At 32.6% G+C, this 26,801-nt stretch overlaps 3 protein-coding genes and 1 pseudogene across 9 annotated transcripts; 1 reads left to right on the top strand and 3 right to left on the bottom strand.

Annotated features, from left to right (window-relative positions):
* Nucleotides 1-123: 123 nt before the first annotated feature.
* On the bottom strand, nucleotides 124-3,508 carry LOC114191802 (endoglucanase 9). Its single transcript, XM_028081201.1, has 6 exons — nucleotides 3,231-3,508; nucleotides 1,506-2,009; nucleotides 1,186-1,335; nucleotides 976-1,087; nucleotides 735-898; nucleotides 124-646 (listed from the first exon to the last, which is right to left on the bottom strand). Exons 1-6 carry the CDS (start codon nucleotides 3,423-3,425, stop codon nucleotides 320-322), a joined length of 1,452 nt encoding a protein of 483 aa, XP_027937002.1. The 5' UTR covers nucleotides 3,426-3,508; the 3' UTR covers nucleotides 124-319.
* An 8,811-nt stretch (nucleotides 3,509-12,319) lies between these two features.
* LOC114180980 lies at nucleotides 12,320-14,296 on the top strand (annotated as a pseudogene).
* Nucleotides 14,297-15,527: 1,231 nt separating this feature from the next.
* Nucleotides 15,528-20,492, bottom strand: LOC114173837. The gene is given in 8 exon segments (XM_028058486.1): nucleotides 15,528-16,110; nucleotides 16,468-16,627; nucleotides 17,368-17,659; nucleotides 17,910-18,155; nucleotides 18,248-18,407; nucleotides 18,602-18,740; nucleotides 18,831-19,590; nucleotides 19,593-20,492. Coding segments are annotated over 6 exon segments (2,445 nt in total). The 5' UTR covers nucleotides 20,454-20,492; the 3' UTR covers nucleotides 15,528-16,110; nucleotides 16,468-16,627; nucleotides 17,368-17,380.
* A 1,283-nt stretch (nucleotides 20,493-21,775) lies between these two features.
* On the bottom strand, nucleotides 21,776-25,908 carry LOC114192680 (protein FAR1-RELATED SEQUENCE 5-like). 7 transcript variants are annotated; one of them, XM_028082478.1, is made up of 6 exons: nucleotides 25,612-25,882; nucleotides 25,394-25,525; nucleotides 25,067-25,191; nucleotides 23,255-23,681; nucleotides 22,656-22,865; nucleotides 21,776-22,083 (listed from the first exon to the last, which is right to left on the bottom strand). In XM_028082478.1, exons 4-6 carry the CDS (start codon nucleotides 23,582-23,584, stop codon nucleotides 22,066-22,068), a joined length of 558 nt encoding a protein of 185 aa, XP_027938279.1. In that variant the 5' UTR covers nucleotides 23,585-23,681; nucleotides 25,067-25,191; nucleotides 25,394-25,525; nucleotides 25,612-25,882; the 3' UTR covers nucleotides 21,776-22,065. The 7 variants fall into 7 exon arrangements, with proteins under 7 accessions (XP_027938279.1, XP_027938295.1, XP_027938311.1 ...); XM_028082494.1 differs by having other exon boundaries at nucleotides 25,637-25,882; XM_028082510.1 differs by lacking the exon at nucleotides 25,394-25,525 and having other exon boundaries at nucleotides 25,809-25,908.
* Between the last annotated feature and the right edge of the window lie 893 nt (nucleotides 25,909-26,801).

Here is a 26,801-nt window from a genome sequence, read left to right as displayed (position 1 = left end):
GGATCTGATTTTAGCAGTTTAGATATTGCCATGAAAGAGATAGACTCTGCGATAGGGTGGGTGGATGAGCCTGTCAACATGTTGCATGTGATGACAATTTTTTTGGTTCTGTGATGTTCCATGTAGCATAAAGCATTGTAAATATATTGGATAAAGTTACATTTTTTTTGTGTCAAAGGGCTATAAATGAACACCACTAACTTCAAACTCCATTCCAACCTTTTGGTTGGTAGAGCTCCCTTTGTTGGGTGCAGATAGGATAACATCTACACTTGATAACCAAGTCCTACTTGACCTTTCAATTTAGGTCAATCAAACATTAACGGCTACCAGCAAAGTATGCCAAAGGTCCGACAAAAGCACCATTGATGTAAGTTGCAGGCTCAGAATGGCTGTAATCACTGCGGTCATCTGGGAATCCATCATTTTGGTTTGGACCTCCAACTATAGCTCCAACCAATATGTTAGGATTAGGATTCATTGAGTGGAAAAATGGGTCAAACCCTCCATCACAGCCTATGGTTTGTGGATGAGCTGCTATTGAAGGCAAGGAAGATCCTCTGTGGTGAATTCTCTTGGGAAAGTATGGACCATAGCCTACCATGTAGGACATTCTTAATGGGTTTTCACCTAATATGTAATCTACCTGAAATTGTACAAGAAATTTTGTCAACCATGGAATAGGCAAAAGAGAAGTGGATATTGAACTTACAAAGTTTTGTGAAGAGCATTACCTGTCTTTTTGCAATGCTTCTTAAGGTATTTGGAGTGACCAACACACCGCCACAGTTAAATGTGTGTTTTGTAGCTGCCATGTACTTTGAATAGATTGTAAGCAAAAATGTTATTGAAGTCACATACTGGAGGTTGCTTTCAGGAAGCTTGTACATGAGTCCCCCTGCGCACAAAAGCACTTAGATTGACCCAATTGTGTAACATCACTTCTTTGAAACTCAGCGGTGTTGTTGCCTTTACCTTGTGTATATTGTGTACTAGAGGAGGGAGAGTTTGGCAGGATCTTGCACATAAAATTCTCAGCTTCTTGTTTGTATTGATCAAAATTCTTATCGCCATTCAGCAATGCTCTCTGCAATAACAATACACAATAAATCAGATAACATCACACAAACAAGTTAATTGATTCTAGATACTTTTCAATTGGATCACATGGACAACATGATATACCCTGGAGAGAAGAACATGAGCACCGGCATATTTGTTGTCCCAACTGAAGATATCTGGTTGATCATCAGCTCCCAAGGACTTCACCAAATTGTAGTAGTAAACAGCATTTGTCGCTCTGAAAAGCCATGCAGCCCCCCACAATAGTTCATCCTGAAAACAAACAACGGTTAGTAAGACAACACTATTTTCCAAGTAATTAGTCTTTTGTGCACTGCTAGTTAAATTTTTTTTACATTGTCATCCAATCATAAATTTGAGTGAAAGGAAAATATAGCAGGAAGGAAGGCAGAAGCAAGTAACTATAAAAATAATGGTTTTACCTTGAAACCAGAATATGAGCAGTAAAATGGGCAAACAGCTGATCCAAGTGAATCACTGTATGAACCTTGGTACTGCAAAGCAAAGTGGTAGACCTGCTGAGCAGTCCTTAATAACTGCTTAGAGTATGTTGGGTCAACCCTTCTGAAGACAATGGATGCAGCAGCAAGTGCTGCAGCAGTTTCTGCAGCCACATCTGAGCCAGGTTTATTGGGAGAGACCCAATACACAGTTCTGACAGTGTCCATGTCCTCTGGCCTTTCCCAACATTTGTGGTCCACATTTGGGTCTCCAACCCCAACATAGAGCTTCCCAGGTGAGGATGTGGCACACTTGAGAAGGTAGTCTGTGGCCCAACGAATTGCTGCTCTTGCCTCTTTTATTTGTCCTCCCATTCTCTTCCCATATTCAATTGTTCCCCATGACAGCATGGTCGTGGTGTACGCCATTGGAAAGTTGAACTTCACATTGTCTCCTGCATCATAATAACCTCCACTTAAATCCACCTGCCATAACAAAGTTTCGATACGGTGAGACACTTCCTTCTTCAGCTTAATCAAATGAAATTCATGATTGTTTCCATAAGCACTTTGTTGAATGTTTATCATCTAATTGTATGTTGTAACATCATAAACAGATATGAAGTAAATGTTTATCAGTTCAATTATCAGTATATTCTGATAATTAGACCAGTTTGAGTACACATTAACAAGACAGTGATAATTATTATGCAACCACCGTTATAAAGTATTGCAATATTCATCATACAGTTTTTTGACTGTTAGAAAAGAGCAGTAACTGATAATATTTTTCTTTCAGTTTGAGAGTACTTCTCCGACCCAATTAACCAAAACTGATTAATTTAAGCACATGTTGCTTTTTGTAACTTGATTTACACTCTTACTCAAAGGATTAGATAAGGACTTTGAAACTTGTAAACTAAAAGAGTCACGCATTCCAAGACTTGAGTAAAGAGAATGATTGCATAGCATATTGTTTCCAATTAAAAAAGAGAAAAAGAATGAATACTCAATTTTCGGCATCATCAAAGCGGTTGACTTATAACGTGATTGGTCCAACTTTTTAAAAGAAAAGTGTCTAAAGAAAATTTATGGTGAAAAATGGTTTCAAAATAAGCAATTTTTTTTTTTTTTATAGCAAATCATTATTTTGTACTAGTCCTTTTACTGTGTATTATTATGCCACAGCAGCATAAAGAGTCACGTGAAAAACAACCTCTTCTCAATCAAAATTTACTCCAAGGAAATATTTGACTTTAAACCCGACAGTGATAAAATAAACTCCACCAACTTAGAACCTGTAAAAAGAAAAGACTAAAGAAACCTGCATCAAAGCATAGTAACAGAGTTCTGAATCAACAATGTCGAAACTTTCATCAAAATTTTACCATCGAACACTAATCTTCCCAGCATTCAAATATGAACTAAAAACAGCATGACAAATTCATTCTAATACCTGTGTTTAGCCATGCATGCATAGCCGTTACTTAGAACAAGCAATGAAAGCTTCTACAAATACAAATGCTCCTAAATAAAGAAAAAAACTGGTATGGTGCTATGCTTTGGTTCTGATAAAGTTTAGTTATGATGACAGCAATGAAAGAAGAAACTATAAGAAACAATCCATGGTGTGATGATATGCTTTTGAGCAGAACAAGCAAACACAAAATGAAAAGAAAAATGACAGAAAAAAGAGATTATTGTTACATTGGCAAGGCGACCATCAAAAAGACCAGAATTTGATCTCCATCTGAGTAATTGATCAGCAGGAACCCTTCCTGACCTCTGTCCTTGGAAGAACAACAAGGATTTGGCCAATGCATCTGCATAATTAGGGTTACATTGGACACTACCCACCAACAAGAATGTGAAAAGGAACAATGAAACCAAGGAATTTCCCATTATCACTTTTTTTCTATCTTCTTGGTTGAACCACCAAAAGTGTTATGCTATGGTCTCTGTGTCTGACTTGTTGGTTGAAGCAAAATGAGTTATGTGCTTCCCTTTTTATATTACGCTTAGGAGAATCAATCCCTTGGCGTAAATCAAGGCTTTTCAATGACCCAACTAAAAAGAGACAGAAATATAATATAGTACCCTGTTTCATAGACTTCCTCAACCGTTTCGAGTGGGAATTTGAATAATGTTTTGCATGCAGATTTTAACACATGCATGCATCATTATTATTCAAGCATTTACTACAGAGACCGTTTATGACGGTTTTTGTGCTGTGACTAACCCTGTTTTGTCTCCATTTTTTGTCGTCAATGTGTATATGTTTTTTGAAGTTGTCATCATAAGACAATTGTCACCATGTTGTGAATTTATACCCTTTTCATTGTTTCCCTCTTGTTCTTGTTTTCTTCCTTTTGGATTGATGAAACAAAGAAAACGAGGTATTATAGTGTTTTGCTTTCACAAAACAGTGAAATGGGAGTGCTTAAAAATGCAATCTTTATCTTGATTATAAATTACTCGGTGTATCCATTTCAAAGCTATTTTCGTTAACTTCCATTTGAGTTTTGGAGATGAATTTAAATGTGGTTCACAACATGTAAAATTTAAATTTATGCAACATTCTGTTTTGCTAAATCTTTCTATCTAATTAAATACCCGAGGGATTTTTTTTGTTAAACAAATAACAAAGTGATAAAGACAGTAAAGTTTTATTTTATATTTGAAATTCACAAATAAATAAAGATGATAATTAAATTACATTATTAAGGTTAATCATATTATCCACTTTAAAATTTGGAACTTTATTATAGTTTTATTTTTAGAAATATCCCAACACATAAACAAATTATCTTTAATATGAACTTATAAACAATTTTATAAAATTGTTGGACTCAGATAAACCATACCTGTAATTTTATATATCATCTTCATTTATCATCTCTAATTTAAATTAATAGAAGTTTCATAAAATCTTTATTTATATATTACATAAAACTAAAGTAAAAACGTTAATAGTAATACAACGCAAATGTTCGGTAATGATATTTATAAACAAATTTCAACTCAACTTAAACTCAACCTAATCTAAACCTAATCTAAACCCGTGAGTCGAATTAAAAATTGTGACTCAATTTAACTGTTTTAATAAAAATATGTTTTGAAAAAAAAAAATTAAAATAATAAAAAAAATGAAGAAAAATTGATATGACGTGGTAAACATGATAGGACCACAAGAGTTTGTAGGGCCAATGGGTTGAAAGTTTCAAAGCACACATGACCTAATCCTCTCATTATGTTCCTCACGTGATTAGCTCGTGCTCCATCATTCTTCAAATTGGAGCACCTAAAAAAACCTCTTTTGGGGAAACAGTTTGAAAAAGTTGATTCAATCACACAAAATTAAAACAACAAAGTCCCTAATATTCCTCTCATTGCTTCATTCTTAACTTGACATTCTCTTTTTCTCAAAATTTACATCAAAAGAAGAGGCGTGAATGGCGCCATTTTTAGGGTTACACCAAAATGGACCTCCGATTGCGCTAAGCAAACGGCGCCGAATTGTGGATTCAAATTAGGGTTTGGTTTAATTAGCATAATAATAATAATAATAAAAAAGTTGCATGTTTTATCTCATTTCTTGCTTTTGTGTTTTTGATTTAATATGTAATTGTACTTTACTTGGTATCTTCCAAACCCTATCTTCTTCTTCCTATCCTTTTGGACCAAGACTTTGAATATCCTCTTTCCACCATTTAAAGTTATTTACTTCAATAAAATTTTGGTGGGATTAGATCTATTTTAAAATTGTGGGACATGAAATGAAAATAAAGGCAAATAAACCAAAATGTGATCAACCAAATGTGTTTGTGTTTAATAAAAAAATGTTAAATATGTTTTTGGTCCCTTGATTTTGAGTGAATTTTGGAATTAGTCAATTTCAAAATTTTGGACCAATTTAGTCTTTCATCTCTCGAGATGCAAGGATTTTGTCATTTTAATCAAATTTTATCAAGTTTATTTGATATTTCAAGCACATTTCATAATAGTATTTGACTTAACATTAAAGTAACCATGTGTCAAATCGTATAAACAACTTAAATACAATCCTGACATGCGTATAAAATCTCAATAAACTTATCAAAATTTGATTAAAATGACTAAATCTACGTATTTCGAAAGATCAATGACTAAATTGGTCCAAAGTTTCGAAATAGACTAATTTCAAAATTTACTTAAAGTTAAGAGATCAAAAATATATTTAACCCAATAAAAAAAATGTTGTAGTTTTAGTAAGTATTTCACACACCTATTTTAATGATCTATTGGTCACTTATCCAATATTAGTGGCTAACAAGGAAATAAAGTTAATTTATAGAATTTATCAAAAATTATGATTTTTAATTAATTTCAACCAATATTTGAGGTGGTGTTAGAGAATAATGGGAAGAGTAAATGCAGCCAAAACTTTCTAAATTTTAGGGCAATTTGGTCAAAACTTCTTTTTCATATATATTTTATGGTTTCAATTTACATAAAATAAAACAACCCTTCAAATCTCCGCAAAAAATTGTTAAGTAAACCTTCTAGTCAAGTTTTGTAAAACAATGTACACACTTCAATTAAATATAAGCAATTATTTAAGTAAAAAGTGGTTGACAAACATCCAACAAATGGATAAAAAGTACTATATATACGTAGTTTTCAAATATAGTTGTTGCGAATTAAAAGTGTTTTCAAATTATGAAAAACTTAAAATTGGATGAATATTACTTTTCAAACTTTTTTTATAATATTTATAATCTTCTTGAAAGGTCAATCAGGATTATTCTTGAAATATTGTCTGCTTTGGAGCGTTTGAGCTCCATCACGATTTTATGTTTAAAAGACATCTCAGAGGATGAAAAAAGATAGAAATATTTAAATTTCGCTTGACCTCAATTCTTAAGTGATGTGAGACTTATTGGGTGTACCGAAACAGTTGTATAATGCAGCGAAGTTACGTATCACGAAAGTAAGTTTGGAAACGTGTATTTTGTTGATGCAGAAGAGAAGTAGGAGAATTGATACATGAATATTGTGAAAATGGTATAAGAAAAATGAGAAGTTGGAACATAGCATGCAATGCATCTGATATTGGAAAAGAGAGTTGTGCATGAAGAAAGGCTTTTAGGTTCACCACTTTTCTACGTTAACACAATCCTAAAACTATGTAACAAATTATGTTCTTCTATATGTGTGATTTTTTCATTTTTTTTAATGATGTAAGAAGCTTGGTACTGTTGCTAACTTGGTACTGTGACAAAGTGCAAATATGTGTGTTTATTGGAACTCTTTAATTTAGAAATCAAGGAGAATCTTTTTAGTTTTATCTCTTAACACCAGAGATATTGTGTGTTATTATTCATCCGCTTCTAAAACGTTAACTGTTAGTTTATTTGGTGGGTTTTTGACTAAAAAATTAGGGTTTTCCTCCTGTAAGTGCCGTAATTTTTTTTAAAAATATTTATTTTACTTTTTCTAAAATTGACTTTTGGGTTACTTGTTTGGAAACAAAATTTTCTAAAATTTTTGGAACAAACTTTCTGAAATTTTTGAAACATGATTTTTAAGACAGGATTTTTTGAACTGTAAAATTGCAGCTTAGAACAGCAGTGATTTTTTGAATTTACCAGCAAAATTGATAGTTAAACAAGTATTTTAATATATTTATTTGTACAAGAGATTAGGTAAATCATTATGGTTGATGTACAGGGAAATCGAGATATGCATAATAAACAGCTTTTTTTTATTTTTCTATTTTTCTTCAATCAATCTCAATTTCGCCCTACTTTTTTTTCCTTATTTTTTTTTCTCTATTTACTTCTCCTTTTATTTCCATTCTCTTTATCAAACACCCATCTCAAATGAAGCCTATTTACTTCACTTTTCTTGTATGTTTGTGAGCTTGCTGCCTCGTACGGTTCTGAGCATGTAACAAGTGAACATTAATCATATGTACATAGAAATTTAGTATAAGGTTTTAAATAATTATATTTTTAACAAAATCTTAAAACATTGGACTTAATAGTTCATTTATAGGTTTAAATTATACATTTGTGATAAAAAAAAATCATACTTCTTAATATTATAAATGTGTTTTATGTTATTTGAATTCATTTTTACTATTTTCAACATGAAAATGTAGAGAAAAATTAAAACTGACAAACTAATTGTTTTAAAGTATATCACTAAACTATTTGTAAGTTAGATGAGTATAGAAATATATATTATTGATTAGACAAATTTAACAATATTTACTACACAAATATAGCAGAAAACATTAGATAAGTCTAGTAACACATATTAGATAAGTCTAGTAACACACATTAGATGAGTTTGTCTATACTTTAATTAAATGAGCATAACAAAAAATATTACATGAGTCATTCTATACATTGATTGGGTGAGTCTAAAATACGTTGATTAGACGAATATAATAAAAAACCTTAAACAAGATAGTTGATGCACTAATTAGACAAGTTTAACAATACACATTAGATGAGTCCCATCATATAATCACTAAATAAGTACAACAATAAAACATTAGACAAATGATTTCACACATTGATCATATGATTGTAAGAATACCCATTAGACGAGTCTGTCTATACACTAATTAGACGAGTCCAGAGCAATAAACACTAGACATGTTTATCCATACACTCATAAGACAAGTTTGACAATATATATTGCACAAGTTTGTTCGTTTATTAATACACATTAGATGCGTATGTTCATTCTCTAATTAGACGAGTTTTGGAATATACATTAAATGAGTATGCACATACATTGATTAGATGACTTTATTCATACACTAATTAAACAACTCTAGCAACAAACACTAGACAAGTATGTCTATACACCAATTAGACAAGTCTAGCAATATACATTAGATAAGTTTGTACATACACAAATTAGAGGATTCTAGTAATATACATTAGATAAGCCTTGCAATACACATCAAACGAGAGTGAATATACACTGATTAAACGAGTCTAGCAATACACATTATATAAGTGTATTCATATACTGATTAAACAAGTCTAGCGATATATATTAGAAGAGTTTATCGATGTATTAATTAGATGAGTCAAGTAATACACATCAGATGTATTAGACGATTTTTTCGATGTATTGATTATAAGTCTAGCAATACACATTTCGCAACTTATTTATATATTGATTAGAAGACACTGTCTATATACATTAGACAAGTCATTCCACATGCAAATGAGGAAAGTCTATTAATACAAATTAGACAAATTTGTCCATTCACTAATTAGATGAATCTTGCAATACACATTAGACGAGCTTGTTCATACACTGATTAGAGGAGCATGGAAAAAAAAAACATTAGAGGGGTCTAAGAACACACATTAGACAAGTATGTCCATATATTGATTAGTAAAAAACATTATGTATAATTCCATACATTGATTAGAGATGAGTCTAAAAATACATTAGACGAGTATGTCCATACACTGATAAGACGTGTCATGCAACCCACATAGTTGAGTTTGTTCATACACTAATTAGACGACTGCAAGCTTCAGATTCATGAGCGTATCGCGAGTAGGAGATTGGAAGTTTCAATTGTGATGGTGAGTGAATGAAAAGTGAAATTGGAGAGGGGGAAGGAAGAGAGAAATTGGAGGAAGAAGAAGTGAAGTGATGAGAGTAGAGGAGAACCTTGAGTTTGTTTAATTAAAGAAGAAACATAGGGTTTGTTGGTTGAAGAACAATACACTATTCAAAAATAAAAATTCAAATAATTAAAAAAAATAATTTTAAAAAGTTCAAGATATTTATATGTGACAGCCACCAAACCAAATGACATTAACACACCAATTTCATGGAAGAACCAATATTGTGTGATTTTAAACAAAATTGAAACTTAATTGAGTCAAACACTAATATCTAATACTATATACAATTGAGAACTAACAAAGGGAAACTTTTTGAATAAAATATTATTTCTGAACCACTTCAATTCAAATTTTTCTTTCTACAATTAGTAAAAACACATATGTCTCATTCACTCAGAATTTTGCATCTTAAAAAAATAATTCAAAAGAAAAAGTTTAACTTTAATGACCTAAAGTCATCCTTCCATCTTTCGACCTAAACCTAGCATTGTATCATTCTCTAACAATTTCATCTTCTTCATACTCTCTTCCTCCCACTCTCTGTCAACCCCAACACGTCCGTCAACCACAATACTCTACATTATTTTCTCACAAGCTTTTCATCTTTTGACAAGGTGATTCACTCTCACTCTTTGAAGACGACAATAAAGGCACGTAAGTTTTTCAGTCTGGCAAATCTTTTCTTTTCTATAAGATTTGGATACTTTTTATGTTTTTTTTTCTTTGATGAATGAATGCATGCTTTCTGGGAGATGAATGAAATATTTGAAGAACACAATAAAGGTTGAAGCTTTAAGGCTTTCACTACTTGAAGATGACAATAAAGTTATTTACATTATTATTTATTTGTATTTATATATCTATAAATATGTATGAGGTCACAAATATTAACTCATTTGTGGACTTTTGAATTTGTATATCATTGTTGTGCGTTCAATATGTCTCTCTGTGAAGTTTAAAAGCAAAGCCAGAACATGAGTGAAGTTACCCTAGAGAAGGAGAATTGGAATATCATTGTTGGTTATTGAAGACAAAAGGTAATATTGCGTTTAATTTTTTCTAACTTTTTTATTGAAAACTCTTTATATTTTAAACATGTTATTTATATCGAGTTTTTGCAAGGAGGTAAAATACATGTGTCCATTAGACATACTCTAATTTACAAATTTTAGAATGAAATATCTAAAGGTCATGTTTATGCAATCCAAAATTCCAGTGTTGCTAAAAATAGTGGATATATACCAAACTACACACCACCTTATAAGATTAATTTCCAATTCAGTACAAAAGATACTTTGTTTGATATTAAGTTGTTCCAGAATCAAACCAGAATACACACCTTTATCGGTATTGACTTCCATTGGATTTGACATTGATTATTAGTAGGTAAGTTAATATTTATAGTTTTTTATTATGTATTCTTATTCTTGGGTATAAATATTTCTTTATTTAATTTTTTTATTTTTTGTTTTCATCATTTTGATATATTATTATGTAAATATCTTGGGATTACTGGTAGGAGTTGACATTTAAAGAGAATTGCAAGTAGATGGGAAAACAACAAAATAAGACGTCATTGCCATAGAAGCTGATGAATATTATAGTTCTAAAGTTTAGTACATACATTTTTCATTATTGTATGAAAATAATGATTTCAGATAACATTCATTGAATTTGTAGATTTCGAATAAAATATACTTTATTTGACATTTATGTGGGTGAATTGAATTTTCTTTCTAGTAGAGAAATACGAAATGGTGTAATAAGTATAGAGTTGATTAAAGTTAAAACTTTTCTAAGATAAACTATTGTTATTACTTTTATACATTTTTTATTAGACTATTATCTTAAGATAAACAATATATATATATATATATATATAACAAGATAGATTAAAAATTTCAATCCAATCATTAAACTTTAAGAGGAATATTGTCGGCTTGCGGGATCCACTTCACCGTCTAGTTGCTTCAATAGCTTCACAAACTAGTTGGCCATCTTTCTTTTTTAAAAAACATGGAATATAACATGTTACAAACAAGTTAACTTTACAAAACTACATTTTCTTCGTATTTTAAATCTTTTATTTTTAAACTTAGTATTTAGAGACATACACTTGGACCTGTTCAATTTAAGCTATTCTTCTTCTTTTTTTTCCTAACTTCATCTATTTTATAAGTTTTTATTTTCTGTTTATTGGTCTATTTTACTACTTTTATTTCCAACCACTAGATTTGACATCAGTATTGAGTTTTAATTTTATTTCATTTATTTAAAAGAAGAAAAAGTTATATTTACTTAACTATTCCTCAATAATAACAAACATTATCACGGTTAAATAAGATGATTTTTTTTTACTATCGTTATCGTATTGATGTTATTAACATTAATTGTAGAACAGTCCTTTGTATTTGATGTAATTCCTCTCCCATTTTATGATTTTGTGATATAAATTCTTTTTAAATCTCTTAATCCAAAAGATTTTCCATTTCTAAATTCTAAATACTAATTTTTTGCTTCAACACTACTAAAAACTGACTAAAGGTTAATGCTTTAATAGACACCAAAGACTACTTAATAACATATAATCGTATTAAGTTGTTAAACTCAATATAATGCATTTGTTGTTGTTTTATTCATAAATCAGAATTTAAGTGAAGCACAATGGAACTGTTATCTTTCTGAAAGAAAGTGACACATGAATGTGTTGTAATGATTATCATCATCTCTTGTCAGCACCAACCAAGTGGGATTTAGATCATTAGTTTCTTCTTCTTCTTCATCTTCTTCCACTCATTATTGATTGCCAAAATTAAGTAACACGTGAAGTTTAAGAAATTGTATGATGAAATATTTGAGCAGAAGATTAAGGTGGAGAAAAGCAATGAAAACCAAAGAGTGGAGCATATATAGTTACATAATTTGCATGGTCAAGTTTCACATGAGTTTTAGACGCAAATTATTGATTGGGAATGACAAACACGAGCCACTCTTTCGACCACTATCGCTGCTTGTGGCTCTTATCACGTCTCAACGTAGCAAATTGCACTATCCCATGTCTGTGAAAAATGTGCTTAAACAAAAATTGCACTAGGAGTTCGACTTCTGTCATAGTTGAGCCCACATCACTATGTAAAATACATTCATACAAAAAATCTTCAATCACATTATCTCATACCAAACAGAACACTCAAAACACTGTATATATATCGTACTAAGATGGATAATGAACATGAGTAAGGTGGATATGCCTATATATATGTATGTCTGGTGTGAGTGGTAGATGAGTGTGGGTGGATATAAACAATGGCTTCTATAGAATGGCCTCATACCATAGCTTTTCTTTCTTCTACTTCTTATCCATATTTTCTCTTTTTTCTTCTTTCCATTGCTGTGTTGAAGCTAACAAGAAGATCAAAAAACAAAGCCAGTTTCAATCTGCCTCCATCACCAACAAAGTTACCAATCATTGGCAATCTTCATCAGATAGGCACATTGCCGTATCGTTCTTTCAGTTCCCTTTCACAAAAGCATGGTTCTCTCATGTGGTTGCAGCTGGGGCAGACTCAGACTTTGGTGATTTCATCAGCAGATTTGGTGAGGGAAATCATGCAAACTCAGGACTTAGCCTTCTCAAACCGACCCAAAATCGCAGCAGCAAGGTATATACTGTACGGAGGTAATGACATTGGTTTTTCATCCTATGGAGAAAGCTGGAAACTGAAAAGAAAAATATGTTCCCTTGAACTTCTGAGTGCCAAAAGGGTGCACTCATTTGGCCTCATCAGGGAACAAGAGGTTGCAGATTTGGTCAAAAAGATAGGTGAAGCAAGCTTGAGAGATGCATCCTCTGTGAATCTAAGTGAGTTGCTTCTTGAAGCATCAGACAACATCATTTGTAAATGTGCTCTTGGACAGAAGTACAGTAACAACAGGGTCAAAGAGCTTGCAAGGAGGTTGATGATTCAACTTGCAGTTCACACTGTGGGGGATCTCTTTCCCTTGCTGAGTTGGGTTGATTTTCTAACTGGCAAAATTCAAGAATTCAAAGCCATTTTTGAAGCATTTGATACCTTATTAGATGAGCTAATTGAGGAGCATAAGAAGGTTCAGAGTGAAGCTGATCACTGCTCCACCGAGAAGGGCTTTGTGGATATCCTCATCCAACATCAGAAGAATGCCATGCCTGATTCTGAGCTCACCAATAACGACATCAAATCGATTCTACTGGTTTTCCTCCTTTTCTATTCTATTGCCTTCTTTTTATTGTTTTTCTCAAACACTTACTATCCTATAGTTAACACTTTCAAGGACTAATCTATAGATAAACTTCGTGAGATATCAAAACATAACATCCTGTAAATTTAGACCAAATGGAATTTTTGTATCTCAAGCAAAAGGTGGAGTTCGGAATTATTTATTACTAAAACTACTTTTACAATTTCAGGATATGTTTGTAGCAGGAAGTGACACAACTGCATCAACACTAGAGTGGGCTATGGCAGAGCTGATGAGAAATCCAATGAAGCTGAAGAAAGCTCAGGAAGAGGTGAGAAAAGTTGTAGGGAATAAATCAAAAGTAGAAGAAAATGACATAAACGAAATGGAGTACTTGAAATGTGTAGTGAAAGAAACTGAGGTTACATCCAGCTGCTCCACTCTTGGCTCCAAGAGAGACATCATGTGCATTAAAACTCAGGGGATATGATATTCCTGCAAAAACACTGGTATATATGAATGCATGGGGGATTCAGAGGGACCCTGAAGTTTGGGAAAGACCTGAAGAATTCATTCCAGAGAGACATGGTGATAAGCATGTTCCATTGAAAGGCCAATTCATTCCATTTGGTTTTGGGAGAAGGGCATGCCCAGGAATGAGCTTTGGACTTGTTGTTGTTGAGTATACACTGGCCAACCTTCTTTATTGGTTCAATTGGAAGCTCCCTTCTTCACAAGACATAGATGTGACTGAGACATATGGGCTTGTTACCTCCATAAAAGTGGCACTACATGTCAAACCAGTTCCCTTTGAACCAAGTTTCTGATTTTCTATGAACTCATTTGTTCTGTGATTGATTTTGCTGGTGTGTGTTATCAGTGTGCTAAGTGGTGTTGTTAACTATGTAAGATTATGTTATATATGTCTTATTTCAGAAATGTTATGTCTTATATTTTCATCTACAACTTGATGAAGAAAAACTATTGCCTCTTAGCTTTGTTTGCACTTTAAATTTTCTGGTTGTGTTATTCGGAGCCTTTCATTAAAATGCCTTGTTGACATTCCTCATGCAGACATACTGTGATATGTCAGAAGCTTGAGTTACCAAGGTGTTCTAAAGGGATAAAACGTGATTAATAATAGAGAGCAGGATTCAAAAAAGTGTTATTCTTGATTAGTTTTTGTTTCTTTTTAAAATAAGTGAAGGGAAATGGTTGGTTTTAGAATTTTGGAGATTAAATTTTAAAATTTTCGAAGGATTAAAAACACTATTATAGATTAAAATGCATAAACACATTTCCTATAACCATGCAAATAAAAGAAAATGGATGGTGAGTTTGACATCGAAGTTGATACAATATAGAAGAAAGTGATTTATGTGGTTCTATAAATTATCCATGTTTTAGTTTTGGCGAGGAATTGGATAGAAGAATTGAAGTTGATGTGACTGGTTTGTTTTCTGTACATGTGTGAGGTCCACCATCTTTTCTCATGCATTGCAAATATGTGAAAAATGTCAAAATAGATAGAATTATGTTATCTGTGTCGTTGCATTGCATTACTATAATAAACTCTCCCGCATGAGAACACTTACGCTCAAAAGAACTATACGAAGTTTTCAAATGTAGTTGTGAGAATTAAAATTGTTTTCAAATTATGAAATACTTAAAATTGGAGAATATTATTTTGCACACTTTTTTAAAAGAAAAGAATATAATATGATATAACTTAACTTTTATAATATAACCGTTCCGCCTGAAGAAAGTGCAAATGTGATTTTTTTATCGCCCTACTTCTCTATTTACTTCTTCTATTTCTGTTCTCTTTATCAAATACCCATGTCAAATCAAGCCTATTAGGATTAATCATGAATTACTTACAATCTAATTTAAACTAATGATTATGTAGCATAGAAATGACCATTTTTATGCAAAAATAATAATTAAATGATCAACTTGGTGCTCATAAGGGTTTACTTCTGTCATACCATGCTTATGATAACAAAATCACTTGAGTTTAAATTGATGATGATGGACAATATGCAATTCAATTGTAACTTCTGATTGGACTTGCAGGTTTGTTTAATGTAAAATAAACTTATACTTTGAAAATCCGGAATAGAAGCTATTCCTTTGTTCATCGTGTACTAAAACCATATAAACTTCAAACTGTGATGAAATTTTGTACAAATACTGTCCTAGCATTACTCTATACACACCCATGATCCACATAAACGGAAGTACTACATACAGAGTATGTGGGATACAGAATTTCCAGATCTGCAGAGACATCAGACCAAAATTGGACAAAACAAAAGTCATTTTGAATCAGTATTATTAACACACATCAAAGAGTATTCAGCAGCATCTACAGCAGAGGCTACAGTACAATCGCTGCACAACATCCATTTTAAATCAATGTCGCCACAAAACACTCTTCCGGAAGAGGTGAAATGAACTGTTTTTATCGAAAAAATCAGCCAGGATATTATCTGATTATCCATTCAGGTTTACCAGAGGTAAACAAGATAACCACACAGCTACAACCATGTCCTTTAGTGGCACTCTATGGCCATAGCACGGGGAAGGATTATAAGTCTCGCTTCACTTTTGGGAGTAGTCAATCAGGCTTCGCAGGAGCTACTTCTACGAGTACTCACTTTCAGCTTTCATAGTTTAGACTTTGCACCAGTAGCATTCAAAATCTTCTTAATCGCTACGGAAACCTGCACGAAAAGGCAAAATGCTGATGTTTATTTATTTAATTATTCCTAAATTAGAGCTTACTACACATTTTTAACAGCCACCTATGTCCAAATACTTCACTAATTGATCACAAGCTTGTGTTATTTTGAAACTATCTCAGGTTTAGGAATGAAATATGTGTTACTCCATCCATTCCTATTTGTAAGATTCAATTATAATTCATCATAATCAAGAAAAGTAGTTAATTTAGATGTTTTGTTAGTAATAAATGCCTCAAATTTATATTTTTTTCCTCTAAAAAAAAAACTGTACCCAAGTACGCAGTTATTTTCAACAAAAGCACGGAAGGAAAATTGAGACAAAGGCAGCAAACAAACCAGACTTTTAATTTAGCTCACATCTTGATTTGTGTCTGGCCTTTTTCTTCCTTGGCAACCATTAAATATTGATTATAACAGTGAACAGTCCCTTTCCTTGCCTAGACCCAGGTCTTTGAAGGCCGATCAAACAAGCATCTGGTTCTGGTTCTTGCAGTATCTGTTGAAGCTCAAACAATCATAAAGTCATAACACATTGAAGGACATAAAGTAAAGGTCTGACATTGAAATCACAGGAAAAACTAGGACACCAGAAGGTCCAAACATCATTGAAGCAATTTTAAATGGGAAAGAACAAAAGTTTGTAACAATGAATCAGCACACGAGTAGAGAAAGGGAAAAAATGGAGAATTGAAACAAATTGGAATCTAGGAACTCTAGTAAGCAAGATTAGTTGCTATCAGGAGGTTCTGTAAAAGTTGAAAAGTAATGGTTCAGTTGGGAAGCTACGGAGGTTGAGGATGAAAAGCTGTGCAGGTAGATACGCCCAAACTAATGCACGAGATGAAATGTGGATAGAGAAACCAGAGGCTTTCTAAAATTCCACCTATTTAGGTGGGATTTCAATTTCTTACTACCCCATTAAAGTATTGCATAATTTTTAAACTTATTCAATCAATCACCCATAACAAGTTATTTAGGGATGAATTATTTTTAATGCTCTAAGAAACTATTACCACCCTCAAATTACCTTTTCTGAACAAATTGATAGGCTCAAGCAAAACATGGCGAACTGTATATGAGAAATGGTAAATGCAGGAAGTGATGTGATGTGAAAAACTGAATCAAAATTTAAGGCATGCAGTATCAAGACCTATTGGTGAGATCTACATAACTAAGAGCTATTGGAAACAAAATAACATAGAAAACATGTAGTGCCACAAAAAAAGAGACAGAAACCTGAATCTGTTACTTAGAGTCGTGCAGTTATTCTTCCGCTGTTTGATGGATCTGCAATACTGGCCAAAGTTAGACTATCTCCACTTTCACTTTTTCGGTTGGTTGCATTTTGATCTGTGGCCTTTGTGCAAAGGTAAGATAATGACTGAAGCCATGAAACCAGTGTGGGCTTGCGGACAACATCATCAGAATCAGCCACTTGTGAATATAACTCATTTAAAACAATGTTCTGTGCATCACGTGGTAACTTGGTGATCAGCTGTGCCAACAGCTTCATCAAGTCGGACAAGACCTAAAATGCAGCAAAAAATGTTTACATGATCAAGTCTAAAGGCAATATTTAATGCATGTGGAATGACACAATTTCCAAAACAACAATTTTAAGTACCTAATGGATAACTCTATAATGGGTCCCCCAACTTAAAAACACGTATCATTTTTTATTCTGCAAGATCTATATGGCTTAACTTTGCTGATAAAAAAAAACACATGGCTTAACTTCAAATAATGTGGCAAAGTCACATGATTAGTTAACCACTTACATGTATATCAACGAGGAAAACTAAGCGTAAAAGCAAGTCCATTAATTTCTTGCTTGGTTCTGGCTCTCCTTGCCACTTCTTCCACGCATCAGCCTCATAAGTGAAGACTTCAGAACAGAGTTTGTTGGCTTTTTCAACGAGACTATGAATGCAATAAAAGATGGCAGGGCTTCCAGCAGGAAGATGTTGGACCATTCCTACAACTCCAGAAGCCATACCCTCAAAAGGAGTAACACCAGGATATCCCTATTTTGTTCACATAACACAATAACATAAAATGAATTCCAAATTATCATTCTCAGATTTAGGATTGAGAATTTTTTAGCATAATATAGTACCAATAAGGATCTCTGCATGTAATGGAAAACAAGCTGCTCCTTCAATGAAGCTTCGTCATTCGCTTCATCATTCTTTTCAGAATCCCTCCCCATAGTCATAAATGTCATGAACACAGAATGAGAGGCTCGAGCTACTTTATCATTTGGGTGCTCCATATATCTAATATCCTTGAATAAGGAAGACAACTTTCTGTGCATGATAATACAACAAGGGACCCCAAAATACTATTGAATGCATGGGTGAAACAAGCTAATCTAGTGTTCAAAATAGATCATAAAAATGCTGTAGAGAGAAAATTTGGCTGTAACCATTTTGTGTAAAAACCAAATATATACTTATTTCATATAGGATACAAGAACATAATTGGCGCTACGACGTTTCTAAACACGAGACTGGGCAAACATTCAACGAAAGTTGGAATGACTCGTAGGCAAAACAAAACGCGGGCCGTTTGCACTTCATTCTTTGACCATATGTAATTGGTTTTCTGGTCTAGAAGATATGTAGAGTCTTACAAAATAAATGCAAGACAATAAAATAAATAAATAAATATAACAGCAATTCACATTAAAAAATGCAAACCTGGACTGTCTGTCAAGTCAGCATAAGAGGGCATGGAATTCACAAAAGAAGTACAAGCATGTTCATTCTTAACACCTGCAACCACCTTGCGAATGGTCTCCAAATACTCTGGCAAGCGGACGTGGCGAAAATACTCCATGCAAGAAAATGAAACTAGTATCTTCAACGAGACATCCATCTGTATTTCTTGAGAAAAACTGGAGTTCAGCTTGTGTTTTGTCACAGCCAAAGCAAACACCACAACCATAAGGAAAGCAGATTCTGCAATTTTTTCCAAACCTTCAAGCAACTCATCTTTCTCACCCTTAAGCATCACGGTCAATTGCCTGTGTCCAGAGTAGACATCCAGGCAGTATTCCCACATAAGATTCTCAACCACATTCTTACTTTCTTCATCAGCTAAAGAATACTGACTGCATAACACCCCAGTCACAGCTCCTGCTTCCTTGAATAGTACACCATTCAAATGTTCTCTGATCTCCTTAAGCTCCACACCACTAGACTCACGCGACTTCTCAGACACCGATTGATACAAACGTGGCAATGGAAATATCTCAGTTAACAACGCTAAAGCAAGACAAACAAACAAAGACGAATGTAGCGAAAATGCTACAGTCCGAGTCAATCCTAACGACGCACACCGAAGCAAACACCTGTCTTCCTCAACATCGTCCTCATTATCACCACTATAACCAAACCTCAACCTCCTCGAAACCAAATCACTAACCAAACCTTCAATCCTACCGACCACACAATCCTTCACCCCATTCCAGAAACAAGGTCAGCTCCCACTCCTCGTCTCTCCAGAGCCCGCAACACTCCAACCGCGGCCATGAAAACCGCAAACGAAGCATGTTCCTCCTCAAACCTCCCGAAACCTTCTCGAACCAAAACACCCATCTTATCCGAATACCCAAAACCAATCAAATTCTCCACAACCCAATCAAACATATAAAGAACCATGAGTCCATGAGTAACACAGCCCTGTCCTTTCCCCCAAATCCTAAACAGCAAACCCAACATCTCCACACAGTAAACAGTGACTGAAGACGACAAAGCGTAACCAATTCCAGCAAGAACACGCGGCATTTCAGAAAACAGTTTACCCTTGTTCAACCCCACTAACAGTTTCACCATCATGTCCAAACAAAGAGTCTTGGTTTTCTCAGAAACGGTGTGCGAGGAGGAGAAAGCGCCCAAAAGGAGAAGACTTTCAGGGAAGATGGCATCATCGGAGACATTCGAAGAGAGAATTGTGAGTGCGGAATCAACGATTGTGGGATTGGGGTTGGGGGATTTTCGAACCCAGACGTAAAGGAGTGTGAGGAGGAGGGGAAAGGAGCGGCGTGAGGTGGGGGATTGCAGAAGGGTGAGGAGGAGCTTGGCTTGGGGTTCTGCCACGTGGAGAGAGGACTGGGAATTGATTAGGGTTTGAAGGCTTTGGTGCAATTGTTGGGGATCTAAGGCTGAAGGGGATTGAAGAGAGTCGCGGAGAGTGGTCCATGCTTGGACGATGGCTCGTGCGGTGGTTTTAGCGGTGGAATTGGCGGTGGCCGTGGTGGTTGTGCCGGAGCAAATGGTTAGCCATTTTTCGAGGAACTGCGTGTGGGCTTGGCTAGACATTGAAGGCTAACTTACGCCGTGGACATACACAGACTAAGTAAGTTATTCTCATAGATCAATTTTAATATTAAAAATTCAATTAATTATGTTTATTATAATTTGATATAGTAAATATATTTTTAATTTTAATAATTATTACAGTTATATTTAATTTCAAAATTATTATTATTATTATAGATATATTTTTGTTACAGTTTAATATAATAAAAGTTATTTTTGTTACTTGTACTTTTATTTTATTTATTTCAATATTAAAATTAAAATTAACTACTTTTTTATTATAGTTTTATATAGTTGATTTTTTTTTTTTCAATAACTATTTAATTTCAATATTTTCATTACACATATGTTTTTTATTACGGTATTATATAATAGATTTACTTTTAATTTAAATAATTATTATAATTTTATTTAATTTTAATATTTGGATTACATATTAAGATTTCCTCCGTGATCTTGGTTCTAAATACACAATTGTTAGAATTAAACACTTATCATTATATCAAAAACTATAGTCAATAGTCAGGATGCAACTCTTTATTTAAGAGTATAATCATCTAAACGCCATAATTCAATTCTAACCTAGTTCACATAATCTTTGCCACTAGATAATTGACGTCACATGCAACAGTTATTATTACGTTGAACATTTATTATGAATTTGATTGTCATGAAATCTATGCAGAATATTTTAAATTTTGAGCATTTATTATGAATTTGATTGTAATAAAATCTATGTAGAATTTTTAATATTTATTGAATTATGTTTAACTTTATAAAAGTTAAATTTTAATAGTTATTATTGTTTTATATTTTAATGTATTTTTATTATTTGTAATTTGTTATTGAATCATGTTTAGTTTTACAAAGATTTAATTTCAATCATTATTATTGCTATGGTGTTATTTACTAATTTAATATATTGTAAATTACAAAAAAAAATTAAAAAAATAAAATAAAAGTAATTTATTTTTTTAATTTTCTTGTAGATATTTTTTTTTATGATTGTTAGTTAATTGAATTTAAAAGAATATTCATAAAAATTAAAGAGTGAAATATTAAGAATTCCTTATATTGCAGATATAGATTACAGATATCATGAGTGATATAATCATCCACATTATATTAAACAAAGTTGATAGTTGATATTAGTAACTGATCTTAGGAAAATTTAAATAATACTAAATATATAAAAAGAAATCATAACTTCAATGCTTTATATTTCCAAATTAGAGGGTCTCAAAATACTTCAAATTTATTATTATTATTATTAAAAAGTTCCTAAAAAAATGGATTAATTAACATAAAAGCATCTCAACACATTTGTCCTATCAACAACACTATTATGTTACAATAGTTCCAAACTTAATACTTCACAGTATTATTGTTTACATTTTCTTGTGTAATATGAGGGGATAACAAAAGGTATACAAAGATTACAAGGTAAAATGTCACAAAATTTCAAGGCACTGTGACAAGGTATAAAATTTCACAGTTTACAGATATGGTGGTCTTCTCCGTGGCAACACTGACCTTACCAAAGTATTCATTGAATCAGAGTGTGCAGTTCATGATGGATTGAAGGATCATTCTTTGAACATGACAAAACATTTTAATGATCAACTACAACCTGCATTATGCACAACATATGAACCCTAATGAAGATTACAATCAACATGGATCTCATGTCATATATAAAACAGAAACTAAAACAATAGCCATTACAATTTTACAAATGCTTGACATCATAACCTTAAAGCAATCCAATCGGTTAATGATTCAAATTACAGGTCTAACCATAAAATTGGATGCAGAAGGAGAAGGAAAATAGCAGAATTATGCAGTTTACAATCTAAATGTACAGAAGTTTTTTTATCTTTTTAAGATGCAAATCTTCAAAATACATAACCAAAATTGTATACTTTAAGTGAAGGGGCCTAGTTTGCACATATGCATATAGAAAAAGAAATCTACTTCCATTAAACCAACACATCATTCAGTGTAGTGAAATAGAAATCGACTTCCAACTATAGACATCATCAGCTAATGCTTGGATAAATGAACACAGCTTTAGACCAAGGAAAAAACCTTAACAAGAACTTCATCAGATACTTAGATGAGAGAGAAAATTGTTTCTCAAAGAGTATAGATATATTACGATAAAATAGGTAAAAGCTAAATAGTAAGAGCTTAACCACTCACGTGATTCGCGGCTGTTTGGTGCAAAACCTCGTCTATGGATTCAAATTCTTTGAGATTATTAACTACAAGATGAATTTTCGTAGATAGCTTTTCATTGTGCTCTTCAACAACCTTCATAAAGGAAGTAAGTTGTTCTTGATATGTTGCACACAACCGTTTTTTATGCCGAAGCTCTGCTGTTAATTCCTGAATTTTCTTATCCTTCTCATCCTAAATCCAGAAAGCAACAAAAGATGTTAACCTAATGATAGAAAACATCATTTTGAATTCAGAAAACAGTGTTGCTATACAAAATATAGAGAAATAAGAAAGGAATGCTGCATAAGATAAGACTAATGATCAGAGCAATAGCAAATTAGTAATGCATATATCAACAACATAGTACACGAAAGAGTCCAGATTGTCTACCGGATTTTTTAGTGTTTTCAAAGCATTAACAATGCACTAATGTTGGTACTTTAAAAATTATTTTAACATATTTTAAAATATTAAAACCAGTATCCATCAGTGTATTTTAAAAGCATGGAAGAAGAACAATACATAAAAATCCAACCGAGAATTCATATTCGTACATAAATAGATAAGAAATATGAACCTACCATTGTTTGGCGTGCTTCACGAGGAGAGACTACTAATGGATGATTATGATCCTTCACAAACTTTGTTATCACCCATTTTCCAGATTTCTCATATTTGATATGAATCATTGCCTTACACCCTTCCCTTGTGCTGGCCCTAGGTTTACGAACTGATGAAAATTTCCCTCGGATGCTGACACAATAACCCTCTTTGTTGCACCCAAGCCTGCGGGCAAGAATCCTACCATCCCTCTCTGAGCGTCTACATGACATCACACGCATGACAAATCCAACACGTCGTGCATATTCGTCGTAGAATATCTTAGCAGCATCTTCAGATTCAAACTCCATGCCTTCATATGGTTCCTGAATAGCATGATCATCATCACAGATACCCAACTCTCCCCAGAAGAACTCTCTAGTACTCTACACCCCTCATTTGGATCCACTGTCACAAAAATAAATCTCTGAAACCCATCGAAATATTTTCTCATAATGAGAATAAATAGTGCAGGAGATAACTCTTCTATTGTTAACTAAGAATGGAATGTCAAGAAAGAAGTTCAAATTCAAGTCATTAAATTGCAGAGAAGAAATTAAGAATTCTATAGATAATTAGAAGGCCTATACGTCATCTGAGATTTGACTCAATTCTCCCTATATAGGACCCTTAACAGTAATATGAATGCATACGAAAAATTTTATCTTACTTCTTTCATTGTTTAACTCCCAATAAAAAGTGAACAAAAAAATAAAGGAGTCCAGTGGAAGGATACCATCCAAGGAATCACTGCAAACCATGTGAATCCCTTGCAATGTATATCTCAGTGAAATGTTTATTTCAGACAGAGTAACAAAAGATTTTTCAGCGTTTGATCCTTGAATGAGGTTATGAAAGGGTATTTGCTCAGAATATTTTTTTGTTTAGGGAGGAGGATATGGCAAAAAGGCATAAAAATGCATCATAAATGAACCACTAAAGTAATGCACAGAATTTAAGGCATTTGGGAGGGGTTGCATGCTGTAAGATTAAGCTATGATATCGAATAATTAACTCCATGGCTGATATTGTAAAGTGGAATTTAACTCTATTGAATGCACAGAATTTAACTCCAACACTATATTGTAAAGTGGGGTTCAAAGGGTAGGTAATTGCTGATACAAACTCTCTGGTTCATGTGTATTAATTTATTTTCCGCATATCATAGTGATATGTGAATATAAACATAAGACAAGGATGTTATTTAGTTAACTAGTCAGCTACTATTAGTTCATAGCTGTTTGGCAGCTGCCAATAAAAAAGGTACGTTACTTTGTATTTTAGATAGCTGAATCTAGATTGAATGTTAACAGAAGTGCAGTGCACATATTTCTTGATCTTTCTGTTCTATCCACTTTCCCTGAAACTTCCCTATTCCGTTTTCCCCTTCTTCTTTCTCTGTCTTTCTGTTTCTTTCTCCCTCTTAAACTTCATACCACACACATACTTTATACCTTTTAGACTTTTTTATGTTAAGTACCAATATTTGAAAAGTGGAAACTATGTTTGAAAATACCACAATCAAATAATATTATTGGAGTTAGTAAGATAGATATTAAGGAATGGACACTAGATGCATTATTTTATTAAACTGGTGACTTGTGCCCTCTCTAAGGAGAAGGGTGCAAGAACTCAGGTTTACTACCTTAAAAGTTGGAAACCTTCTAAACCAATTGTTAGATGATGCAGAAACCATGATATATAAACAGGATGTAGGGCTTTATATTTAAGACCTGCATCATTTTTCTTCGTTCAGAATTCCATATCAAAATCATGTGATCATAATAGCATACCTTCATATGTTTCTTGATCTACCTGAACTTCATATGTACTTAAATCCACATCCCCAGAAACTTCCATAGCATCATTTTGGTCTACTAATTGAGATTCCATGTTGCATAACAACACACTATAAACCCTGTCAAGTTCAACACATTGATATAAACACAAAGTTTGCGCTTTTGTCTTCAACAAACCAATAAATTTTTAACTAGCGAACAAAAACTGATCATGGCCATACTCAAAGCTGAAGTGATTTAAACAAAGTTTATTAAGATATTCCCACAAAAAGTCAAATCAGTGAGGTGCATTTTCTTTCCTCAGCAGAAGGAATACATTACCACACTGAATGGAAAGTAAGAGGAAGGTTAAAAAGAAAACAAGGAGAATGGGGGCATCTTTTCAAAAACCCTTCTTTGCCATCAACAGTAAACCATTTTGAATCACAAATTGAGTCAAGCTAGTCAATGTTCCTGAAATATACATCACACAAATCCTGAATACTATTTCACAAAACCCAGAATTAGAAATGCAGAGTGCAAAAACACAATGAGCTCACCAATATCATAAAGCTGTGATCTTACCCAATTGTTCAAATCATGGATTAAACAATAGAAAGAACAGACAAAATTAATCAACATGACCGATTCTTGAAAAGTGGAAACCCAAACAAATTAAAAACAAAACCCAACGCCATAAGAGAAATTGATAAAATGGGGAAGTTCAGCATCGAAATATGAAGAAAACAAACTCAACTTCGAATAAAAATTATGATAAACCAGTGTGGTCCTCGCAGGGTGTCGCTGGAGTGCGGTGCTTGTTTGTCTGCACTTGACTACCCTAAAGATACTATTTTTTTTTTCACTTTTTCTTTTTTTGCACAGTGAAACATTTTTATGGTGTAAATAAGAAAAGCTTTTTATATTTTTCCTACCAGATTTTAATTAAAAATGCAGTCTTCGTAATTTTTACGAATTTAATTGTAATTTTTATCGTAAATATTTTCTTTCTGAATAAAAACGTTTTTAAATTTTAATATTTAAACTTTTCTTCCATTTATATTATTATCTTTATACATAAACAATCATTATTAAGTAATCACATGACTATTGACACACACAAAAAATCACATCATAAAAATAATGTTGGTTTGACAAAAATTCTTTTAGAAAATGAAAGTACAAAATTTCAAATAATAGATCTTAATTACGGAGAATTATGAATTCTAAGTATATTCTTAAACGTTAATATAATTATCATTGACAATTGAATATTGAGATAAATAATTTAAATATTGTAATTTTTTTAGTATACTTAAACAATTTGAATGGTTATGTGATAATTTTAGTTTAACGATATAAAGGAAAAGAATAATGTAATTTAATGTTTTCATAATTTGTTTTATCGAATTTTTTTTCTTTTTTAGGAGGTATATTTTGATTTTATTTTATTATAGAAAACATGATATTATTATAGAAAACATGAACTAGTACTATAAGAATTACATAAAAGCTTTTCATACGAAACTATTGTGACTTTTATATTGAGTGCAAGAAAAAAAAAAACCGTTGTACACGATAGACATCTTTGAATAAAACAAGTAATATTTGAGCATTAAAAAATGTTTTGTTATAAGCTAAAATTCTTATAGAATAATAAGAAGAAATTAATGTAATCAATGTTAGGGTAATTAATAGTTATTAAAAATGTTAGAATAGTTTACTCTATAATTATTAAAAATGTGTAAAA

The sequence above is a fragment of the Vigna unguiculata genome, chromosome 1 (assembly GCF_004118075.2).
Source record: "Vigna unguiculata cultivar IT97K-499-35 chromosome 1, ASM411807v1, whole genome shotgun sequence".
NCBI lineage: Eukaryota > Viridiplantae > Streptophyta > Magnoliopsida > Fabales > Fabaceae > Vigna > Vigna unguiculata.
The sequence above is the reverse complement of the archived record's forward strand: the minus strand, read 5'-3'. Positions and strand labels throughout refer to the sequence as shown.